Here is a 22,380-nt window from a genome sequence, read left to right on the forward strand (position 1 = left end):
CATTTTCTTTCAATTCATTTCAATTCTTTCATTCTGTTTTTCATTCTTGCTGTGAACATTTCAAGAGACAGTTAGACCCCAGTTCTCTATAGGAGTCTTTCTAATCAGCCTGTAAGACATCTTTTTACTGCAGCTGTTGCATATAGGAAAAGGAAAGGTTGCTATTGCTGCAGTAAATATGCTGAGATAGTAGCTACTTCATACTGTTTCCAAAATTTCAATTCATGGTGTCTTTTTCCCATCTGAGCTTCACACCTTGTACTTGATCTCCCTTCCTGGGTATTATTGTGAACAACTAAATGTCAAAACCAAGTCTGTACCCTGGCTCCCTTCTCAGGTATCAGGCACAATATTGAACTAAGCAGTATGTCAGTGACACTTGGGTTTATCTTTTAAGAGCTGTGAAGCAGAGCAGTGCACCACAGATTTAGCAGTACCTAACTAAATTCAAGTATCACAGGGAAAGAGGTCATTGCTTAATCCCCGTGGCTGCATGACCCCATATGATAAAAAGATGATGGTGGAGAGAAGGGAAGAAAAAGCAAATGACCACATTCTTCTGGCTCTCTGCAGAGTGGCTTTTTCAAATCATCCCAGACTGCACAGATTTAATGTACGCCAACACGTACATTGCAAGCAGAAAGTATCTCAGTGCAAATTGTTTCAAAAATTGCATTCCTCCTCTCAGCTTCCAGTTAAGGCTTTAACAGGGAAAATTTGTAAGTTATTACCTACAGCACAGTGTATGACTTTGAGAAGCTTTATGCATGCACTTCAGAAGTGTTGTGTGGCTTTTATGCCTCACTCTTCCATATGGCCTGAAATCCCAGTATCTGAGGTAAACAGCAAATGATCTTTGTTTGGACTATTATTTAATTTTTGCTAAATGAGAACAAATCAACAAATCATAATGACAATTAAAACAAGTCCTGAAAGGTGGCTGAGGCTGGCTGACTAACGTTTAGCAGAGGAAAATGTACATGACTTCAAACGTCACTGAATTTCTCAGAGTTTGAAACTGAAGGGGTGAATGTGAGGGCAGAGAGAAGAAAGACCAGACTGGAGTTAATGCCACCGACTCAGCATGCATCAGAGCTGATGGGAAATCTCAACATAGTAACATTTTGAGGCAAATTCAGATCTGGTTTGTCCTCAGAAGGTCAAACCCTATGAACAATTTAAAAAGCTTCTCTCTGCGTTCACTTGTACTATGTACAAGAGCGTAAGCTCATATCCACGTGAACTTGGCATGACTTGGCAGTCTGCTACTTATCATCAGGGAGATTGTTAGAAACCTTATTGTACCGCTATAGGTGGGTTCAGATGTACTGTGCATTTCAAAAGGGTAGGCTGTTTAATGGCCATGTAGGCATGTAAAAATTTCAAATATCTTTTCAAAGTGTAGATAGTTTCAGGTGAATGAATTATGCTCAGAACACTCATCTTGTTAATCAACATCAGAGGGTTAAATGAGGCAGTCCTTGAAAATTGTATGTGGGTATGATGAGGACCAGCCCTAATGCAGTCACATCAGGTACATCTTTAGTGGAGACTTTATGTCTCCCAAACATCACTATACAGTAGTAATGTTGCCAGTTCTGTTGTTCAGCAGTTAACATCAGTGTTCAAAATATTGAATTTATGGATGGGTTTTTTCATCCTATTTTTGGTTTTAAGACCAAGATTCCTCATTGACTGCATTTTTCAATTTTGCTGTTAGTTTTCAAGTGAGAGCTGAGATTCTCACATAATCAAGGAAATAGAGTTTTAAGGGAAACCTTGATGATGATAAAACGGTATAATCATATATAAAGAGGCGCATACAAATGCCAGCTTGAACCTGCCTTGCTCTCTCATAAGAGAAATTATCACTGAGTAAAATTATCACTAACAGATGCAAAAATCCTGCAAAAAACCCTGCAAAACCTAAAAAAATGTAACTAGTCCTGTTAGAAATATTAGGTCTGTGATTTCAATATGGAGAACCATGAGGAAGCAGTTCCAACACCAGAAGTAGGAGGCATTCAGTGCAATTAGCAGATAGCACCTTCAAAAGGAACAAACAGGTAGTGAGTCTTCACATAATATGTGTTTAAGCTAAGGAACACTTTGCCACAAAATGTTAAGGATGCTAAAAGTTCCCTCCACGAAGGAAGCACCAGAAAAGTCCATGGAAAAGACCACTGAAAGTTATTAAATGCGTGGAAACCACATCCAGCTCAGGAAATGCCTGAGGCTGGAGGTTGGGTGAGTACGTGGGGGAAGTACCACAAAAACCTGCCTCGTTTTATATCCTGCTCTGTCATTCACTTTTTGGCAACTCTGGGAGATAAGAAACTCATTAAGATGGATCTTTGATCCAGTATGGTTGCTCTTCTGCTCTGAAACAGAAAGCCTGCGTATCCATAACACTATGGCAACAGAGAGGGGCAAAAGGAATGGAGCAGTGCCTTATAAGGAGAAATTTAAAAGTCTGAGGCTCTTCATAGAATCATAGAATCATAGAATCATTGAGGTTGGAAAAGACCTCTAAGATCATCGAGTCCAACCATCAACCCAACACCACCATGCCCACTAAACCATGTCCCTAAGCGCCTCATCTACACGTCTTTTAAATACCTCCAGGGATGGGGACTCCACCACTTCCCTGGGCAGCCTGTTCCAATGTTTCACCACTCTTTCAGTAAAGAAATTTTTCCTTACATCCAATCTAAACCTCCCCTGCCGCAACTTGAGGCCATTTCCTCTCGTCCTATCGCTTGTTACTTGGGAGAAGAGACTGACACCCACCTCGCTACAACCTCCTTTCAGGTAGTTGTAGAGCGCGATGAGGTCTCCCCTCAGCCTCCTTTTCTCCAGGCTAAACAACCCCAGTTCCCTCAGCCGCTCCTCATCAGACTTGTTCTCCAGACCCCTCACCAGCCTCGTTGCCCTTCTCTGGACACGCTCCAGCACCTCAACGTCCTCCTTGTAGTGAGGGGCCCAAAACTGAACACAGTATTCGAGGTGCGGCCTCACCAGTGCTGAGTACAGGGGCACGATCACTTCCCTCCTCCTGCTGGCCACACTATTTCTGATACAGGCCAGGATGCCATTGGCCTTCTTGGCTGCCTGGGCACACTGCCGGCTCATGTTCAGCCGGCTGTCGACCAGCACCCCCAGGTCCTTCTCTGCTGGGCAGCTTTCCAGCCACTCTTCCCCAAGCCTGTAGCGCTGCATGGGGTTGTTGTCTTCAGCTGAGACAGGAGAGCACTGACGGAGTTTTTGAATATCGTGAAGACTGTGATTGTAAGCTATTATTTACCAAATCCTGCAATTCTGGAAGTAGAGGATGGTTTTTTGAAAAGAAAATGTTTCAAATCAGGTGAAAGAAAACACTTTTCTTTCATGAAGGATGGTGAACTTCTACATCTTGTTGCTCCGGGAGGTTGTAGAGGCCAATAACAGCAGCAGCTTCAAAGATACAGCAGACAAACTCATTGACAAAGGTTCATCCAGATTCTAAAGCGAATATAGAGAGATACCCTAATATCCTAATACAAAAAATGTGGGTGTTAGAGAGCACTGAAGCATTTGATGACTAGAAGTGGCAAAGGGCATGCTCCATGAACAGTATCTCCTCTTGCTACTGGCTGTGACAGAATACCAGCCGAGGTCTTGGGTCTGACCCAGCAGGGAGTTCTTCCTCGGTAAACCAAGCAGGGACCTTGCTGGGTCTTATGAAATGATGTCCTGAAAAACTTGCCTGAGAGGAAATCAAACCCTTGCAAATTTCCTGTAAACAGAGTGTAATATGGTGTGATCACTCTGCACAATGCAAAACCTGGATGCCAAAGTAAAGCCTCATAATTTCTGCAGAATGACCAGAAATATTAACATCAGTGGTGCTACCAAATAGCTGTAGAAATAATGTTATCATCTCTGAAAAAAGGCAACGTACTAATCTGTTTGCCACTGCTTATTTTTCTGCATTTTTCTGCATTCCACATCTCCTTAGACATCATAGCTAATAGATCATGGAAAGATTTAAAGACATCTTTAATTTCTTTGATATTTCAAAAAAAATATAGCATGGACCAGACTTTCCAGCTTTCAGTTTGAAACACTATTATTTCAGTTATGTTGTTCTAAACCATTAAAATTAAAGGAATAGTACAGGAAGCAGAATACTGTTATGAAGAGTATTCTATAATGCTTTTTTCTGTACAATACAATAATAATAGCTCTCCTGAACCATCAGGTAGTCCCTTCAGCTATCACTGGAATAATTCTGTTTCAGATGCATGTTAGCAGAACAGAGCACTACTACTAAATTTAGAGATTAGTGTTAGTTGTAAGAGGAAGAGCTTTCCGGGAAAGCTGAGAGGGAAACATAACAAGAGAGCTTTATGGACAGCATTCATTTCCTTAGAGAGGTCTGATTCCGGTTCAGAGAATGAAACCTGAAAACATCCCTACTTTCTCTCCTCAGATGAGACTCCCCTATGGGATGGAGAATCTCTGCAGGAGACCAGGCAATCATCTTCTTGTAGGGGCTGAACACTATTTTAAGCAGCTGATTACCCCATTCTCATGTAGCATTATGCTTCTCGTGATCATCAAACATTTATTTGCACTGATGCATCAGAACCTGTGCTCGGCAGCGTTGAGATGTGACTTTGCTGAAAAGTATATGGGAAAATTCAGGCCTCCTCTGCTCTGTGGTGATGAGCACGGTACAGACACCTGTCCTACTGATGTCACCTCATTTAGTGAGTTGAAGTGTGTGGACCCTTATCCAGGTTGAGAGAATTACATCTCCCAGCCACATAGCAGGTCTGTGAACCAAGGATCCATGAGCTGATTAATTCTGCTGACCAAGGTCTACCTGCAAGTCTGGAGAAGCATGGTTGTTTCACCACTTGTCTGCAGGTGTGCTATGAGGGAGCAGTATTCTGCTGCTTTGCAGAAAAGGGGCTATCCATCCCAAAATTTCCAAGCTGGCTATAGATAACTTTGTTACTGAACAGCTTATAATCACCAAAAAAGCTTCATTTTGCAACATATCACTCACTCTGGTGAGTCTCTGCAATACTTGAGCCCCCATAGTAAGCTCTTGCAAGAGGCTGATTTTGTGCAGTAATTAACCTTGATGAGGGGCAAGGAGAGATAAGGGCAACCATACTTCAAAGGCTGTCAATCAGAGATTTAACACACTCATAGTCATTTCATGTTGCCTTTGACGTCTTTAATTCACCCAGGACTTAAAAACAAGAGATTTCTATTTCATGCTTATTTGCTGATATTAATGTCTAAAGAACATTAACACTTATGGGTCTGAAACATTAAATTCCTGAAGTTCTAGATGGTTTAAAACTCCAACATTTAGATTTGTTGGTTTCAATATTCCCAGAGACAAACTCCAGCTGTTTGCAATGATACCTCTTTAATCAACTTTAACTTGAATACCTAGCAGCTCTGCAATGGATTTTGAAATATAATGGTAACTTTGGCATAATTTCAAGCTTATCTTTTCTCAAAGATAACTGCTTTTAATCAATTTCTGAGGTGAACAAAGCACAAGATAACTTTCCCACAGCAACAAACACACATCTCCTTTTTCCATTTAGTTTTCTTCCTGTACATGTTTCTGTCCTGATAGAAGGTTAATGCCTTTTTTACCTGTATTTTCTCATGTTCTTTCTAAGAATAGTTGCAAAAAGATGCATAAGGTTTTAGCAAAATACTTCATAGACAACATACATGTATAAAATTCAAGTTTAAAGAAATTAACTTTTTTTTTTCATACCACACCTTTTTTGTTTGAGATCATGGAATTAGTACTGAAAGTTCAAAGCTGATTATGTTGTCAATTTTTTTTTAATGTCATTTAATCCAGAACTACATGTAGAGCCATAAAAAATTTGCAGACTTAGAGGCAAATTTCCAAATTCCATACCTAAATTTAGGAAAGTAATTTCAGATACCTACATGAGAAGTAATTTGCTACATGAAATTTCTTAGCCCTTCAGAAGTTCTAGAAGAGAAAATAAGTGCTTGGTACTGTTCTACTGGTAGAAGGGATTATGGTGATTCACGGTAATCCTGTTAATAAAATATTAACTTCTTTTTATCAGGTGTCCCTGGTGATCTCAATTCATATTAAATTCCTTCTTCAGGTCTTGCAAGTGTCAGAGCAGCATTTTTTTTTGCAATAGGAGGCGAAATTACAAAATCCACAAGGTGGACAGAGGGACTTTGCAGAGAAAGTCCAGATTTAGGTAGGAATCCAACATCTCACAAAGCATGTCATGAGAATGTCACTGAGATCTCAAGAATTAGAGATATCTGAGAGAAAGCAGCCAATATTCACTTACCGTGCTCATCCAGTAGTATATTGTCAGGTTTGATGTCCCTGTAAAATAAGGACAGGAATGCATTACATTTCATACCCAAAGAAAACATGCAACCTGTTTTCCCCATCCGGGTATGAGGGCCAAGTCACTTAAATCATTACAAAACCAAGGAAAACCATATCATACACAAAGGCAAATGATTTTTATCTACATCTTTTTACCGCCCTGAGAAAACATGCATACTAAAGAGACTCTCTAGGTTTCCATTTCATGTGGTTTTGTTTTCATATGGTTAGCATTGACATGGATTTGGTTTTCAAGATTATGTATTTTATTCTTTATAGCAGCGGGAACAACGAGATGGAAGATTTGCATCTAGGAGGTGCCTGATTGCCTCAGGGACTCCGCATTTGACAGACCCAAGAAATCATTTAATTGGAAACATCGGTGATCTACCCTTTCTGCCAGACCCCGCTAATTTGCCATGCTCACATGCATGATCACTCACATATTGTGGAGTCCTCCTAGCTATCTTACGCTAACTGGGTAAGCCTAGCAGCTCTCCTTTTAGTCTCCAAATCCCCACTTGGCTGTCTGTAACGTCAGGTAGCGTGCTGGGGAAAGGAGCAGGGATAAGGGAGGATGGAGATTATCAGGTGCTGAAGCATCAGCTCAACCCTGCTGTTCTTAGCACAAGGGAACAACATTGCCCTAGAGAGCTGCACTTTCAGGATCATTTTACGTTGACCTACGTTCAGGCTGCTGTCAGGAGAGATGGAGACAGCTTTTCCCCACCATTGTTGGGCATTCCCACCTTCTTTCTTGGTCCAGCACCATTGTTCATGGTGTGGACCTGTTCTGGGGAAAACTCATCTCTTCTCTTTCCCAGCCTGAATTGGTCCCTGGTTTGGCTCACCCTGCAACTCAGTGAGCGTGATGCAACGGTGTTGTGTGGCACTGCCTTTTCACCGGCAATTTGTGCTTCATGCAATTCTGAAGACGTGTTCTTGGTGTGGCATTGCCAGAGTGGGAGTTGCATCAGTCCACCTTGAGCAAAACCTTTGCGCCTTGGGCTGAATTTTCCACTGCTCTCAAAAGAGAAGGCACTGTAAATTGTCAAAATAAGCTGTTGAAGGAGTCTGCAAACAAACTCCAAAGAACTTCCACCTGTGTAATTTTTTTTAGCCAATGGATGACTTGATTATTTGAATTTAAACATTTCTCAGAAAATTCTATCCTGACTGAAATATGTATTAATACATACTTAGATTTCACTAACAAGTTTTGTCCGGTATGCTCATAAATTAAATAAGGAAAAAAGTGAAATGCTGCAAAAGGAAAATGTATTACACCAGAACACCTTTTTTTTTTCTTTTTTCTTTTTTAAATTGGAGAATGACTTCTAAAGGAAACATCATACAGTAATAAGATAGCAATAGCAATTATAATATGTATATTGCTTCCATGGTATGAGCTCGGTCATCACCCAAACTCGGCACCTTTATTGACAAAAGAAGGAAGTTTACAGCTTCGTATTCTGAATTCCACACTTTCTGGCCTTTCCTGAGAATCATATGAAATTATGAAGTACACTAAGATTATGTTTACAATTTGTGTAGCAGCAGCTGGGGAAACATAGGATAAATAAGAAATTACTTTGAATCATTCCCTGCACATTTGGAATAATGTAGGATGTGTATGTGTCTGTGTAAGGAAAAGGATCTTACTATGAATTACCATCTGGAATGGAAATTTAAAATTATACCAATATTTCAGTGTGAAATACTGTATTTCTTCTGCACAACTTCCAGGCTATCTATAATTGCCTGATTCAGCAGCAGTTTAAGTTATATGTGTAATATAAGAGGAAATCTCTCCTAGAGCCCATGTCATCCATAAACCTCTCAGCTCTGGCTTGTCTCTTTCCTCTCCCCTGTAGTCACTTGTCATATCATTTACCATGTCAAAAACTCTCCTTCCCCTGATTTCATATGGGTGAAGTTGTGAGTTACAGATGAGCTGTAGGATTAAATATCTTTGCTTATGTTACAAAACTTCTCTGGTTGAATTATCGTAGGAAATTCTATACATTTTTTATGTAATGTTATATCTAATCTCTCAATTGATGAGAGTTTTTGGAAGAGCTACTGTTCAGCTGGTATCAAATATATTTGCTAGTAACAAAACAATCTCTTGTTTTTGGTAACTGTTTTCTGATAAGAGGTGGAATTGTGATTTCATGTTGAATAGTCTTTGTGGTTGATTCACGACCTGAAAATACAGCAATGACTTTCAATGGAAATAAGCAGGTCATAGTTTTGACTGTTGAATTAAATATTTTAAACTTTGTCTTCACAAAGTTTAACAAGTACAACCTGACTCTGCACTTATCACAGTGGTAAAAAGAGTGGGGGTCACACCCAAGTACATTCGGGCCTTTCTGTGGCTTCCTAAAGTCAGTGATACATTCAACATCACTCCAAACTGTTTTTTCCCATTTAAGAAAATAAAAATAAAGAATTGGAATGGTACAGTCATTAGTACTTCACTGAGAATAAAACTGATCAAAAGGAGAAATTCAGCTTTATGAGCTACTGCCATATGTATAACAATGCAGCACCCAGGGACCGCTCATTACAAGACTGTGCCTTTTCTTTATTTCTTTAAGAGGATGAGTTTAAACAATTTGACTATCTTCTATGGTATTGCACCATTAAATAGACTATACATTTTTACTGCCACCAGAAAAGACATTGACAAATCCACTTGACAACTGTGTATCATCAAATGTATTCCTCATGCAGTTGCATCTGTAATGTTCAGAAAGTTGAGTGGTAAAATTAGATCTGTTGCTTATCTTTCTGTGACTAATTCAGGCAGTGGCTGATACTTGATACAGATGCACACAGACCATAAAGCCTTTCCTACCTAAGGGATCTTCCCCACCGTGGGCTCTGTCGACTTTGCTCATTTTGCTCAGAGACAGGACTGTAGCTGGGGGCAGGTGCAACAGTGTGTATTGCCTTGCACAGAGCAGCCCAACCCCTCAGTCCCTGAGGCAACTTGATAGACTCATAACCGTGCCTCAAATCTCAAAATAGGCTATTTTAAACTGCTTTTACAGCAAGAAAATCCATGGGATAACTTAAGCCAGGAGGTAAACAAGTTTCTTAAGTAAGATGCTACTGTTTTGGGATGACACACCTGGAGATGCACGTGATGCATAGATTCAAGTGGTAGGTGAGAAAGCAAAGTGCAAGGTCACCGTGAAGTGTGCCTTCCAGCAGCACTCTGTTATGTGGTTATCCCCAGTTTACAGCATGGCACTAAAAGCTTTCCTCTCCAAAGGCAGCTTCTTGAAAGCTCCATGGACTGCAGAGGAGCAAGGCCACTGCTCTGCCCTTGCACTGACCATTGCCTGCTGGGTACAGGGCAGGGAAGTTTCAACACAGTCAATGGGAAGACTTGGCAGGTCTAGGAGCATTGCAATTAAACTTACTGGATATATTCAGAATGGAGGGCTTCCGGCATCTATTATACAAAAGACAGCTAGTTCCTTTAAATAAATAATCTAGTTAAATTCATTTAAATAGTAAAAACACTGTTTATGTTGGAAGGTGGATTTAAAAGATAAAAACTCTTTAGTGAAGCAGTTTAAATTCAAACATGTTAAGTAAGTGAAATTCTGTTTTGACTACACATCAATATTTCAGAAAACATTTTTCCCCTTAGCAAGCATGTTCAAACAACAGGGTGTGAAATTCAGCACCTTAACTTCAGGGTTTTCCTGTTATGCATATCCCTAGCTAAGAGAATGAATTGAAACACTCATCCAAGTACATCCAAGTATCTTGAACCTGCTCATAAGAGAAACTGAAGGATTTTTGCAAGGAGCAAACTCACTCACAGTTTGGATTCAGAAGAGCCCTGGCCTGCCCTCTAACCATTCACCAAGCAATGATCAGCAGAGCTGTGGCAGTGTCCTTGACACTGATTTCATAAACACAACTTTCTCAGCCTGTACCAGTGCTACTCCAACTCTTTTTATGCATAGAAAAATCAGAGCAACATAGAAATGGGAGTAGAGAAACCTTCCAAGTCTTTGCTCAGTGACAGGACCAGGCATAACTAATATAACAGCTGGCCCAAGAAACTCAGAGGTGCAGACAAATGAGAAAAAAATTGGAAAAATCACAGTTTAATTGTGACTTGTTGTCCTGGTTTCGGCAGGGATAGAGTTAATTTCTTTTCTAGTAGCTGGTACAGTGTTTTGGATTTAGGATGAGAACAAAGTTGATAACGCACCGATGTTTTAGTTGTTGCTAGGTAATGCTTACACTAGCCAAGGACTTTTCAGCTTCCCATGTTCTACCGACTGAGAAGGCTGAAGGTGCACAAGAAGCTGGGAGGGGGCACAGCCAAACTGGCCAAAGGGACATTCCATACCATGTGACGTCATGCTCAGTACATAAACTGGGGAAAGCTGGCCGGGGGGGCCGCTGCTCGGGGACTGGCTGGGCATCGGTCGGCGGGTGGTGAGCAATTGTACTGTGCATCACTTGCTTTGTGTATTATTATTATTATTATTATCATATTATTATTATTATCATTTTATTTCAATTATTAAACTGTTTTTATCTCAACCCACGAGTTTTTCTAACTTGTGCTCTTCCAATTCTCTCCCCCATCCCACCGGGTGGGGGGGAGTGAGCGAGCGGCTGCGTGGTGCTTAGTTGCCGACTGAAGTTAAACCACGACAGTCCTTTTTGGCGCCCAACGTGGGGCTCAAAGGGTTTGAGATAATAACAGGTTAACCGGAGCATATTAAAGAACTTATATCTGTTAGTAGTTGTGGGTCACAATGTTGGTTTCTCTGTTCTCAATATTGATTTGTATAATCTGCATCGCGCTCTTTTTCCTGCTGTACATGTTAAAGATTGGTGTTGGGTTTTGCAGTTTGCTGTGGTCTGCAGTGAATAGTAATGTCTCGCTTGTGAGGTTTGTTTTTAGAACATTGACCTTGACATTAGTGTGGTATGTAAACTTCGCAATGAAGCCGTTACTGTACCACGGAGATCATTTCGTGGAGACAACTAGCAATTGCAGTAACTTTTCTGAGAGTTTTTTTACGGAGGAAATACAGAATGGCAGGGTCACTACCTTCTTCTATAATGTTTCCTCCTTCATTACAGTAATTTTTCAGTATTTTGAACATCCTTGGGCAGTTAAGATACTTCTATTAATACTTCTTGGGAATACTGTTTCGGTTTTGTCTAAAGTTGGTAAGCAATTTAAGAATATCATCCAGAGATCTGCCCCAAGGCTGAATAATTATGAGTGGCAGGGTGTGTGGGACAAGATGGGCAAGTACCTAGGCCAATGGGCACCCCCAGTGTTTTGGAACTTCACCCCTGAGCAAGTGCAGAATCCTGAAGAGTTAGTAGAATATTTGGAAAAAGTATGCTGTCACCCTGGCAACTCCAGAGAGATGCAGCTCATTGCAACGTGCTGGGGCCTGGCCCATGCCTACCGAGCCCTGTTCAACACCATTCAGTGCCCTCAAAGGGAAGGGAAGGTCTCTGGCTCTGACAGTAAAACGACACGCACTGCGGCCACTCAGACCCGGGCAACGCGCCCTGCGGCCACTCCGACCCCAGCAACAGGCCGTGCAGCCACTCAGACCCCGGCAACAGGCCCTGCGGCCACTCAAACCCGGGCAACACGCACTACGGCCACTCCAACCCCAGCGACATGCACTGCGGCCACTCAGACCCCGGCGACATGCACTGCGGCCACTCAGACCCTGGCGACATGCACTGCGGCCACTCCAATCCCGGCGACATGCACTGCAGCCACTCAGACCCCGGTGACATGCACTGCGGCCACTCAGACCCCAGCGACATGCACTGCGGCCACTCCAATCCCGGCGACATGCACTGAGGCCACTCAGACCCCGGCGACATGCACTGCGGTCACTCAGACCCCGGCAACAGGCCCTGCGGCCACTCAGACTCCAGTGACATGCACTTGCACTGTGGCCACTCCAACCCCGGCAACAGGCCCTGCGGCCACTCAGACTCCAGTGACATGCACTTGCACTGTGGCCACTCCAACCCCGGCGACAGGCCCTGCGGCCACTCAGACTCCGGTGACATGCACGTGCACTGTGGCCACTCCAACCCCGGCGACAGGCCCTGCGGCCACTCAGACTCCGGTGACATGCACTTGCACTGCAGTCACTCAGACCCCGGCAACAGGCCCTGCGGCTACTCGGACTCCGGTGACATGCACTTGCACTGCGGCCACTCCAACCCCGGCGACATGCACTGCGACCACTCCAACCCCGGCAACAGGCCCTGTGGCTGAACCAAAGAACCAGCCTGTGCCGGTATCAGTCGCCCCTGTACACAAGAAGAAATTTTGGAAGCGGAAGTCGGCTCGTTTAGTAAGGGAGGAAGAAGCTTCTTCTAAAAGGGAACCGGAGGAAGAACTGTACGAGTACCCTGGAGAAGGGCCATCACGAGAACGGGAGGAGGAGACCCGGCCGCTGATCGGGGAGGAGGAAGAGGAAGAACTCATAAACGAGGCAGTGACCACCCGATCTCTATCCCTGAGTGAGCTGCGAGATATACGAAAAGATTTCAGCCGTCGTCCAGGTGAGCATATTGTCACCTGGCTGCTCCGATGCTGGGATAATGGGGTCAGTAGCCTGGAATTAGAGGGTAGGGAAGCCAAGCAGCTGGGATCCCTTTCTAGGGAAGGGGGCATTGATAAAGCAATTGGAAAAGGGACACGTATCCTCAGCCTTTGGAGGCGACTCTTGTCAAGCGTGAAGGAAAGGTATCCCTTTAAGGAAGATGTCATATGTCGCCCAAGCAAGTGGGCCACCATGGAGAAGGGTATCCAGTTTCTGAGAGAATTAGCTGTGCTGGAGGTGATTTATGGTGACCTGAACAATAAACAACTATCCAAAGATCCAGACGAAGTCAAGTGCACACGACCCATGTGGCGGAAGTTTATAAGGAGCTCACCATCGTCATACGCCAATTCATTGGCAGTGATGACCTGGAAAGATGGAGAGGAACAAACAGTGGATGAATTGGCTAGTCAACTCCGGCAATACGAGGAAAGTCTTTCTTCCTCCATCGTCTCGGCTGTGGAGAAACTGTCCGAAAAACTGTCCCGGGAGATCCAGCAACTCAGAGAGGATAGGTCCTACTCCTCACCTGTACGGACCAGTATCTCGGCTATTAGAAGTAAGCGTTCTTTTGCTCAAGAGAGAGAATATAAAGGGTACACACCACGGGGCACCCTATGGTTTTATCTGCGTGACCACGGAGAGGACATGAGGAAGTGGGATGGGAAACCTACCGCAGCCCTAGGGGCACGGGTACGCAAATTGCAAGGGAAAACAATCACAGAAAGAGGTTCTTCCAGGAAAATTGCTGCTCCAGTTTCCAGCGGGCAGTTCCCCAGAGAGAGTAGAAGGGCTGATCTTACTCTTGATCTTAATGAAGAAACTTCTGACCCATACGTACAAGAAATGAGAAACGAGTACTGTGATGAGGATTAGAGGGGCCCTGCCTCCAGCCAGGGGGAGGAAAGGGACAACCGGGTTTACTGGACTGTGTGGATTCGGTGGCCTGGCACGTCAGACCCACAGAAGTATAAGGCTCTGGTAGACACCGGTGCACAGTGTACCCTAATGCCATCAAGCTATATAGGGGCAGAACCCATCTGTATTTCTGGGGTGACGGGGGGATCCCAACAGCTAACTGTATTGGAAGCCGAAGTGAGTTTAACTGGGAACGGGTGGCAGAAGCACCCCATTGTGACTGGCCCAGATGCTCCGTGCATCCTTGGCATAGACTACCTCAGGAGAGGGTATTTCAAGGACCCAAAAGGGTACCGGTGGGCTTTTGGTATAGCTGCCTTGGAGATGGAGGAAATTAAACAGCTGTCCACCTTGCCTGGTCTTTCGGAGGACCCCTCTGTTGTGGGGTTGCTGAAGGTCGAAGACCAACAAGTGCCAATTGCTACCACCACAGTGCACCGGCGGCAATATCGCACCAACCGAGACTCCCTGATTCCCATCCATAAGCTGATTCGTCGACTGGAGAGCCAAGGAGTGATCAGCAAGACCCGCTCACCCTTTAACAGTCCCATATGGCCAGTGCGGAAGTCTAATGGAGAGTGGAGACTAACAGTAGACTATCGTGGCCTAAATGAAGTCACGCCACCGCTGAGTGCCGCTGTGCCAGACATGCTAGAACTTCAATACGAACTGGAGTCAAAGGCAGCCAAGTGGTATGCCACAGTTGATATTGCTAATGCGTTTTTCTCAATCCCTTTGGCAGCAGAGTGCAGGCCACAGTTTGCTTTCACTTGGAGGGGCGTTCAGTACACCTGGAACCGACTGCCCCAGGGGTGGAAACACAGCCCTACCATTTGCCATGGACTAATCCAGATTGCACTAGAACAGGGTGGAGCTCCAGAACACCTGCAATACATTGATGACATCATCGTGTGGGGCAACACAGCAGGAGAAGTTTTTGAAAAAGGGAAGGAAATAGTCCAAATCCTGCTGAAGGCCGGTTTTGCCATAAAACAAAGTAAGGTCAAGGGACCTGCACAGGAGATCCAATTTTTAGGAATAAAATGGCAAGATGGACGTCGTCAGATCCCAATGGATGTGATCAACAAAATAACAGCCATGTCTCCACCAACTAGCAAAAAGGAAACACAAGCTTTCTTAGGCGTCGTGGGTTTTTGGAGAATGCACATTCCAAATTACAGTCTGATTGTAAACCCTCTCTATCAAGTGACCCGGAAGAAGAACGATTTCAAATGGGGCCCTGAGCAATGACAAGCTTTTGAACAAATTAAACGGGAGATAGTTCATGCAGTAGCCCTGGGGCCAGTCCGGGCAGGGCAAGAGGTAAAAAATGTGCTCTATACCGCAGCCGGGGAGAACGGCCCTACCTGGAGCCTCTGGCAGAAAGCACCAGGGGAGACTCGAGGTCGACCCCTAGGGTTTTGGAGTCGGGGATACAGAGGATCCGAGGCCCGCTATACTCCAACTGAAAAAGAGATATTGGCAGCATATGAAGGGGTTCGAGCTGCTTCAGAAGTGATCGGCACTGAAGCACAGCTCCTCCTGGCACCCCGACTGCCGGTGCTAGGCTGGATGTTCAGAGGGAGGGTCCCCTGTACACATCATGCAACTGATGCTACATGGAGTAAGTGGGTCGCACTGATCACACAACGGGCTCGAATAGGAAACCCCAGTCGCCCAGGAATCCTGGAAGTGATCATGGATTGGCCAGAGGGCAAAGATTTTGGAATATTGCCAGAGGAGGAGGTAACGCGTGCTGAAGAGGCCCCAATGTATAATGAACTACCAGAAAATGAGAAGCAATATGCCCTGTTCACTGATGGGTCCTGTCGTCTTGTGGGAAAACATCGGAGGTGGAAAGCTGCTGTATGGAGTCCTATGCGACAAGTTGTAGAAACTGCTGAAGGAGAAGGTGAATCGAGCCAATTTGCAGAAGTAAAGGCCATCCAGCTGGCTTTAGACATTGCTGACCGAGAAAAGTGGCCAGTGCTCTATCTCTATACTGACTCATGGATGGTGGCAAATGCCCTGTGGGGGTGGTTGCAGCAATGGAAGCAGAGCAACTGGCAGCGCAGAGGCAAACCCATCTGGGCTGCCGCATTGTGGCAAGATATTGCTGCCCGGGTGGAGAACCTGGTTGTAAAAGTCCGTCACGTAGATGCTCACGTACCCAAGAGTCGGGCCACTGAAGAACATCAAAATAACCAGCAGGTGGATCAGGCTGCTAAGATTGAAGTGGCTCAGGTGGATCTGGACTGGCAACATAAGGGTGAATTATTTCTAGCTCGGTGGGCCCATGACACCTCAGGCCACCAAGGAAGAGATGCAACATATAGATGGGCTCGTGATCGAGGGGTGGACTTGACCATGGACACTATAGCCCAGGTTATCCATGAATGCGAAACATGCGCTGCAATCAAACAAGCCAAGCGGTTAAAGCCTTTTTGGTATGGAGGACGATGGTTGAAATATAAATATGGGGAGGCCTGGCAGATCGATTATATCACACTCCCACAAACCCGCCAAGGCAAGCGCCACGTGCTTACAATGGTGGAGGCAACCACCGGATGGCTGGAAACATATCCTGTGCCCCATGCCACCGCCCGGAACACTATCCTGGGCCTTGAAAAGCAAGTCCTATGGCGACATGGCACCCCAGAAAGAATTGAGTCAGACAATGGGACTCATTTCCGAAACAACCTCATAGACACCTGGGCCAAAGAGCACGGCATTGAGTGGGTGTATCACATCCCCTATCATGCACCAGCCTCTGGGAAAATTGAACGATACAATGGACTGTTAAAGACTACACTGAGAGCAATGGGTGGCGGGACGTTCAAACATTGGGATACGCATTTAGCAAAGGCCACCTGGTTAGTCAACACTAGGGGATCTGCCAATCGAGCAGGCCCTGCCCAGTCAGAACTTTTACGTACTGTAGATGGGAATAAAGTTCCTGTAGTGCACATAAAAAATATGCTGGGGAAGACAGTTTGGGTTATTCCTGCCTCAGGCAGAGGCAAACCCATCCATGGGATTGCTTTTGCTCAAGGACCTGGGTGCACTTGGTGGATAATGCGGGAGGATGGGGAAGTCCGATGTGTACCTCAAGGGGATTTGATTTTGGGTGAGAATAGCCAATGATCTGAATTATGTGATGTTAAGTACTAATTATAGTTATAATAGTTATACTAATAATACACAGATATACTAATAATACTAATAATATTATATGCCATACTAATGTTATTACAATAAGAATCACCCAGACTAATGAAGAATAACTTCAGTGAAACCAAGCAAAGCACAGTGATGATGGTACCAGAACTGACTTCAACATGGAACAATCCAACACCACATACCATCTCCATTTTTCCTGCCCTGAAAGATTATTATGACAGATGGAGCCCGAAGTCATGGACTAAATGAACTCACCGAACATTTTAGAGGGATGGCCCACAGACGAAGGGAATGATATCTCTGTGTGTGTGTATATATATATATATATATAAAGGGGTGGTGATTAATGAAAATGTACTGGAAAATATGAGACTTGAGCATGACGTAGATGGTATAGAATAAGGGGTGGATATTGTCCTGGTTTCGGCAGGGATAGAGTTAATTTCTTTTCTAGTAGCTGGTACAGTGTTTTGGATTTAGGATGAGAACAAAGTTGATAACGCACCGATGTTTTAGTTGTTGCTAGGTAATGCTTACACTAGCCAAGGACTTTTCAGCTTCCCATGTTCTACCGACTGAGAAGGCTGAAGGTGCACAAGAAGCTGGGAGGGGGCACAGCCAAACTGGCCAAAGGGACATTCCATACCATGTGACGTCATGCTCAGTACATAAACTGGGGAAAGCTGGCCGGGGGGGCCGCTGCTCGGGGACTGGCTGGGCATCGGTCGGCGGGTGGTGAGCAATTGTACTGTGCATCACTTGCTTTGTGTATTATTATTATTATTATTATCATATTATTATTATTATCATTTTATTTCAATTATTAAACTGTTTTTATCTCAACCCACGAGTTTTTCTAACTTGTGCTCTTCCAATTCTCTCCCCCATCCCACCGGGTGGGGGGGAGTGAGCGAGCGGCTGCGTGGTGCTTAGTTGCCGACTGAAGTTAAACCACGACACTTGTTGATACTGCCCATGAAACCATTTCTAGCTTTCTTCAATTGCCTTAGCTACAAATGTCAAACTAAAGCTGCCTGAAGGATGAAAGTACTGTAAGAATATAATTGCATATAATTTCCAAGTAGGAAAGAATGATTAATAATCTATATGTACCTTCTATAATATCTAGGCTGAGTGGGCATCCAATGCTTGAAGCTATTCCCTTTGCATGGAGGAAAATCATGAGCGTGGCTTGACTCATGTTCACTACATATGCCAGTCAGAATCCCCTGAACTGACTGGAAAGACTCACAATGATTATAAAGGGCTCAGGTTCAATTATCTGCAGTTTTAATTACCGTTTCCATCAATGTTTCTTACTAAGTGGGGTAGAAGCAGATTTCTAAATTAAGAAGCGGAGAGGTCGTGCAGTCTTCATCCTTGGAGGTTTTCAAGACCTGACTGGATAAACCCCAAGCAACCTGGTCTGATCTTAAGGCTGACCCTGCTTTGGGCAGAGCATTAGACTAGAGGCCTCTGGAGGTCCCTTCCAGCCTGAATTAGTCTGTGAGTCTATGAAAAATAACGTATCCAAATTCAAAGTCCATCATTCTTATTTTGCCTCCTTTTGGCTACAAGGAAGTTCATGAAAGACTGAAGAGACCTGGGAGAGAGCTGTATATGTGGAATTTAGTGAGTCTTTGGTATAGTCCATTGCAGTTGGAAGCTAGTCAGAGCTTCCACATGTTAAATTCTGTCATGGGGCTTGAATGCCCGTGAAGAAAATAGTAGGAATAAATAGCCTATCTTCAGCACAAAAGGAGGTTAAAATTGAAATGCTCTGCAGTTCAGCACTGGAGAGGTGTAACACAATATTTATTAGCTATGTGAAGTGGTAAAAGAATGAAGATTATTTCACCTGAAGAGGACTCTGAGAAATCTCAGTAAGAGTGAGCAAAAGTAGGTGATTATATTGCCAGTGCCAGATAAAATGAAGAATAGACAAAATTCATATATGTACATCAGAAGGGGAGAATCTGAATTACTCATTGGGATTAATAAACATAAATAACCTTCCAGAGGTTACACTTTTGTGTCCCTTATGTAGGTGAAAGAGTCACAGAAAAGAAGACCGAAAAACATGTGATGATGCCATTTGCTCTAAAGCTTGAAATCCAGAACAATCTCCAAAAAAGTTTCATGTTTACTGCTACAAATTAGAAACCAGGACATTGTAACTTTTGATCTCTATTGATATTGACTGGACTTGAAACATCAGTCCAGTAAGGAAAGGTGTGTGGTTGGTGAAGTCAACCATGAATTGCCCAGTTTTCTCAAGGAAAAAAAGTAATGACTGGTTCATTGACTACCACTTCATATTGATAACAACTAATTCTAAGTAGGTTATACAAAATATTGAAAAAAAGGTGTTATGCTGTAATTTAAAACAAAGGTAGGTCCTTCAGGTTACTGATTTCATAGCATCTGAAAGAAAACAGTCAAAAAAGAAAAGATCTGGGGAAGGCTGAACAAAAAAAACTCCCTGAGAGTAAAGAACAAATAGATTAGGGTTGTTTAGTTAACAGAAGAGATCTGTAAGATGCGATATGACAGGCATACCAAATAATAAATAGCATCTAGATGGTCAATAGAACTTTTTTATTTGCTTTTGGAACATGAAAACAAGGTTCATATTTCAGAAAACTGAAGTGAACTAAACAAACAGGGTTTTATTTATACAACTGAGAATTAAACTCAAGTTGATTACTACAAGACATAATTGCATAAAAATGCTTCAGAGGCTTAAACAAAGATTTAGCCATTGATGTGAATAACAGAACTACCAGCTAGAGTTCCTCCAGCTAAGATTAATCTAACTGATTTAGGAAAGCACTTCTACAGCAAGTACAAATGCTGTCTTCCCTTCACCTTTTTGAATCACATTAATAATAATGCCAAACACAAGATCCATGCTTTTCCTTAAACCTGTAAGAACTGAAAAACTAACACTACCCATCTGTTTTATTCTGCTTTCATATTTTGCAGCAAACATACAAATACCACAGGCTTGGTTTCTGCCATGTTTAAATTTGTGATTATTTGCTTTTGCCTATGTTTTCTTCTTATTTCATCAAAAGGTTTAATGTGTTTCCAACACAGGGACAGCCATTCTTTGCCAGTCCAAGCTGCTTTTTAATATTATCAGAGGAAATATTTCAGTTATAACAGTTCTGGATGGCTCTGAATTCACATGTGTAATAACCCCTATCCCTTTATTTGATATCAGAAAGAATCCAAAGTACATTCTTTCAACTTTATGTCTGACAAATTTCATTCTTTGCCTTGCTGGCTCAGAGCAGGATTTAATGTATTGTCACATTTCCATTCTCTCGAGCTTCTAAATTCCCACAGTAACATCTATGAGCATTTCAGTTGATAGCAGTTTTATCAGCATGACTTATTACGAGTATTTCCACTTTTTAATGATGATTGGTTTTCTCTGAATGAGGACCGTTGGGGTTTCAACTCTTCATTAACCAAAGGTAACTTACAGAGAAAACTCAGCTGTGTACAAACTCTTGAAATGAAGTCTTAGATTTTTAAAAGCAGCTCTTAACTGCTTTTATTTGAATAGACAGAAGACACATATTCACTTTCATTCAAAAGACAAAATCTAGCATATGAACAACAGGTGTAAGCTGAAACAAGAGAGGTTCAGACTGGATATAAAGGGAAACTTTCACTGTGGGGACAGACAAGCAGTGGAACAGGATGCCCAGAGAGGTTGTGTGGTCACCATCCCTGGAGTTTTTCAAGACATGACTACATAAATCCCTGGGAAGCCTGGACTGATGTCATAGCTGGTCATGCTTTAAGCAGAAGGTTGGACTAGAGACCTCCTGAGATCCCTTCCAACCTGAATTTTCCCCATGATCCTTTATGTATAGGCAAGTTTGGCAGGGAGCAAAGAGGGCTTTCTCCACCCTTCAGGTCATGAGCAGCAACTGAATAGCTTCCTATAAACCACACCTAGCACTACAGCCCATAGCAAACCTCCTCCATGGACAGTGGTAATGCCTAGAGCCTATTGACAATAAAACTCCATGGGTCACAAGATATGCTTGTCGCACTCTGGATGCAGTGAGCCCATATTTACATGTATATCACTAAAATTCATTGGCTTACAGTTAAGGCAGCCTAGGCCCTTGAAGAATGCTAAGGGTTTTTTTCTTAGAGATCGTTTCAAAATATCCAACAGAGAAATTAAATTAGATGGATTTTGCTTTCTCATAAGGAAGCAAAAGAAGCAAGATCCAGACAAAGGCCCTTGAAGTCAATGGAAGAATTACACTGGCTTCAGTAGACATTTTTTCAACCTTAATAAAGTTTTTCTCGTACTCTTTTCTCTTTAGTGCTGACAATCTAACTGTATGTTGTGTAGGATAAACCTTGAAATACTGAGTTTAAAGGCTTTTTTCTTAATTATGCAGCTCATTTCTTATATCAAGATGTTTTTCCTTATGCAGAAACAGGCATTTAAAGTTACTGTGTTCACTGGGAAAAAGAAAATTGTGTTAAGATCACAGAAAGTCACATTAACTAGTTTTTAACCTACAGTGACCTTCACGATCCTGTTTACCTTCTCTTTGTCAAAATAGTCCCAACAGTCATGACTGAAAGTGAGAATCGGTTGTATTCTTGGATATAGGGAATGCTATATGAAGACTAGGAGCCTGTATTGACTACTAGATGCAAGTGTTAAAAATCTAGAAGACAGCTGCTACCATTAGAAAAAAGCACAGTAAAAAGCAACAACTTCTGGATAACAGCCTGAAGTCATGCAGGGATAATTCCAATAACCTCGGTTTACTGAGTACCTGCTTCTCTCAAATATTAAATTATTCTCATTTGCTCATAACCCATTTAAATACTACAGAATATATCTGACCAGAGCCTTTTATTTTTTATTAGTTTTTTTTTAGGTTTAGTTAGTTGCACCAATGTTTCACATTAAATCACAAACATATACCTGCCACATAATAATAAACTAATGTGACATGAGTAGTTCTGGATAATTTTCATTAAGATTAATATTAGCTGGATAACAGTTCTTAACAGCCATAAAAATGGCAATGAGTTGGGAAATATAAGTTTCAACTATGGATTATTCGAGTTCACATGAGACATCACTATATCAGAGCACTGAAGTGAACCATATCATACATTACAAATGGATTTCTCCCAATTATGGAAAGAAATGTGAACAAATTCTGATTTTCACAGATAGGGACATTATTTCCTTCCTATTTG

At 42.8% G+C, this 22,380-nt stretch overlaps 1 protein-coding gene across 1 annotated transcript in view; it reads right to left on the reverse strand.

The window, feature by feature from the left end:
* Positions 1–22,380, reverse strand: part of STK32B (serine/threonine kinase 32B) — a 194,369-nt gene that overhangs the window by 54,453 nt on the left and 117,536 nt on the right. Inside the window, exon 5 of the mRNA XM_076337575.1 lies at positions 6,357–6,394. Coding sequence (XP_076193690.1) covers positions 6,357–6,394 — 38 coding nt within the window. The remainder of the gene's footprint in view (positions 1–6,356; positions 6,395–22,380) is intronic.

This window comes from Aptenodytes patagonicus, chromosome 4, assembly GCF_965638725.1.
Source record: "Aptenodytes patagonicus chromosome 4, bAptPat1.pri.cur, whole genome shotgun sequence".
Classification (NCBI taxonomy): domain Eukaryota; kingdom Metazoa; phylum Chordata; class Aves; order Sphenisciformes; family Spheniscidae; genus Aptenodytes; species Aptenodytes patagonicus.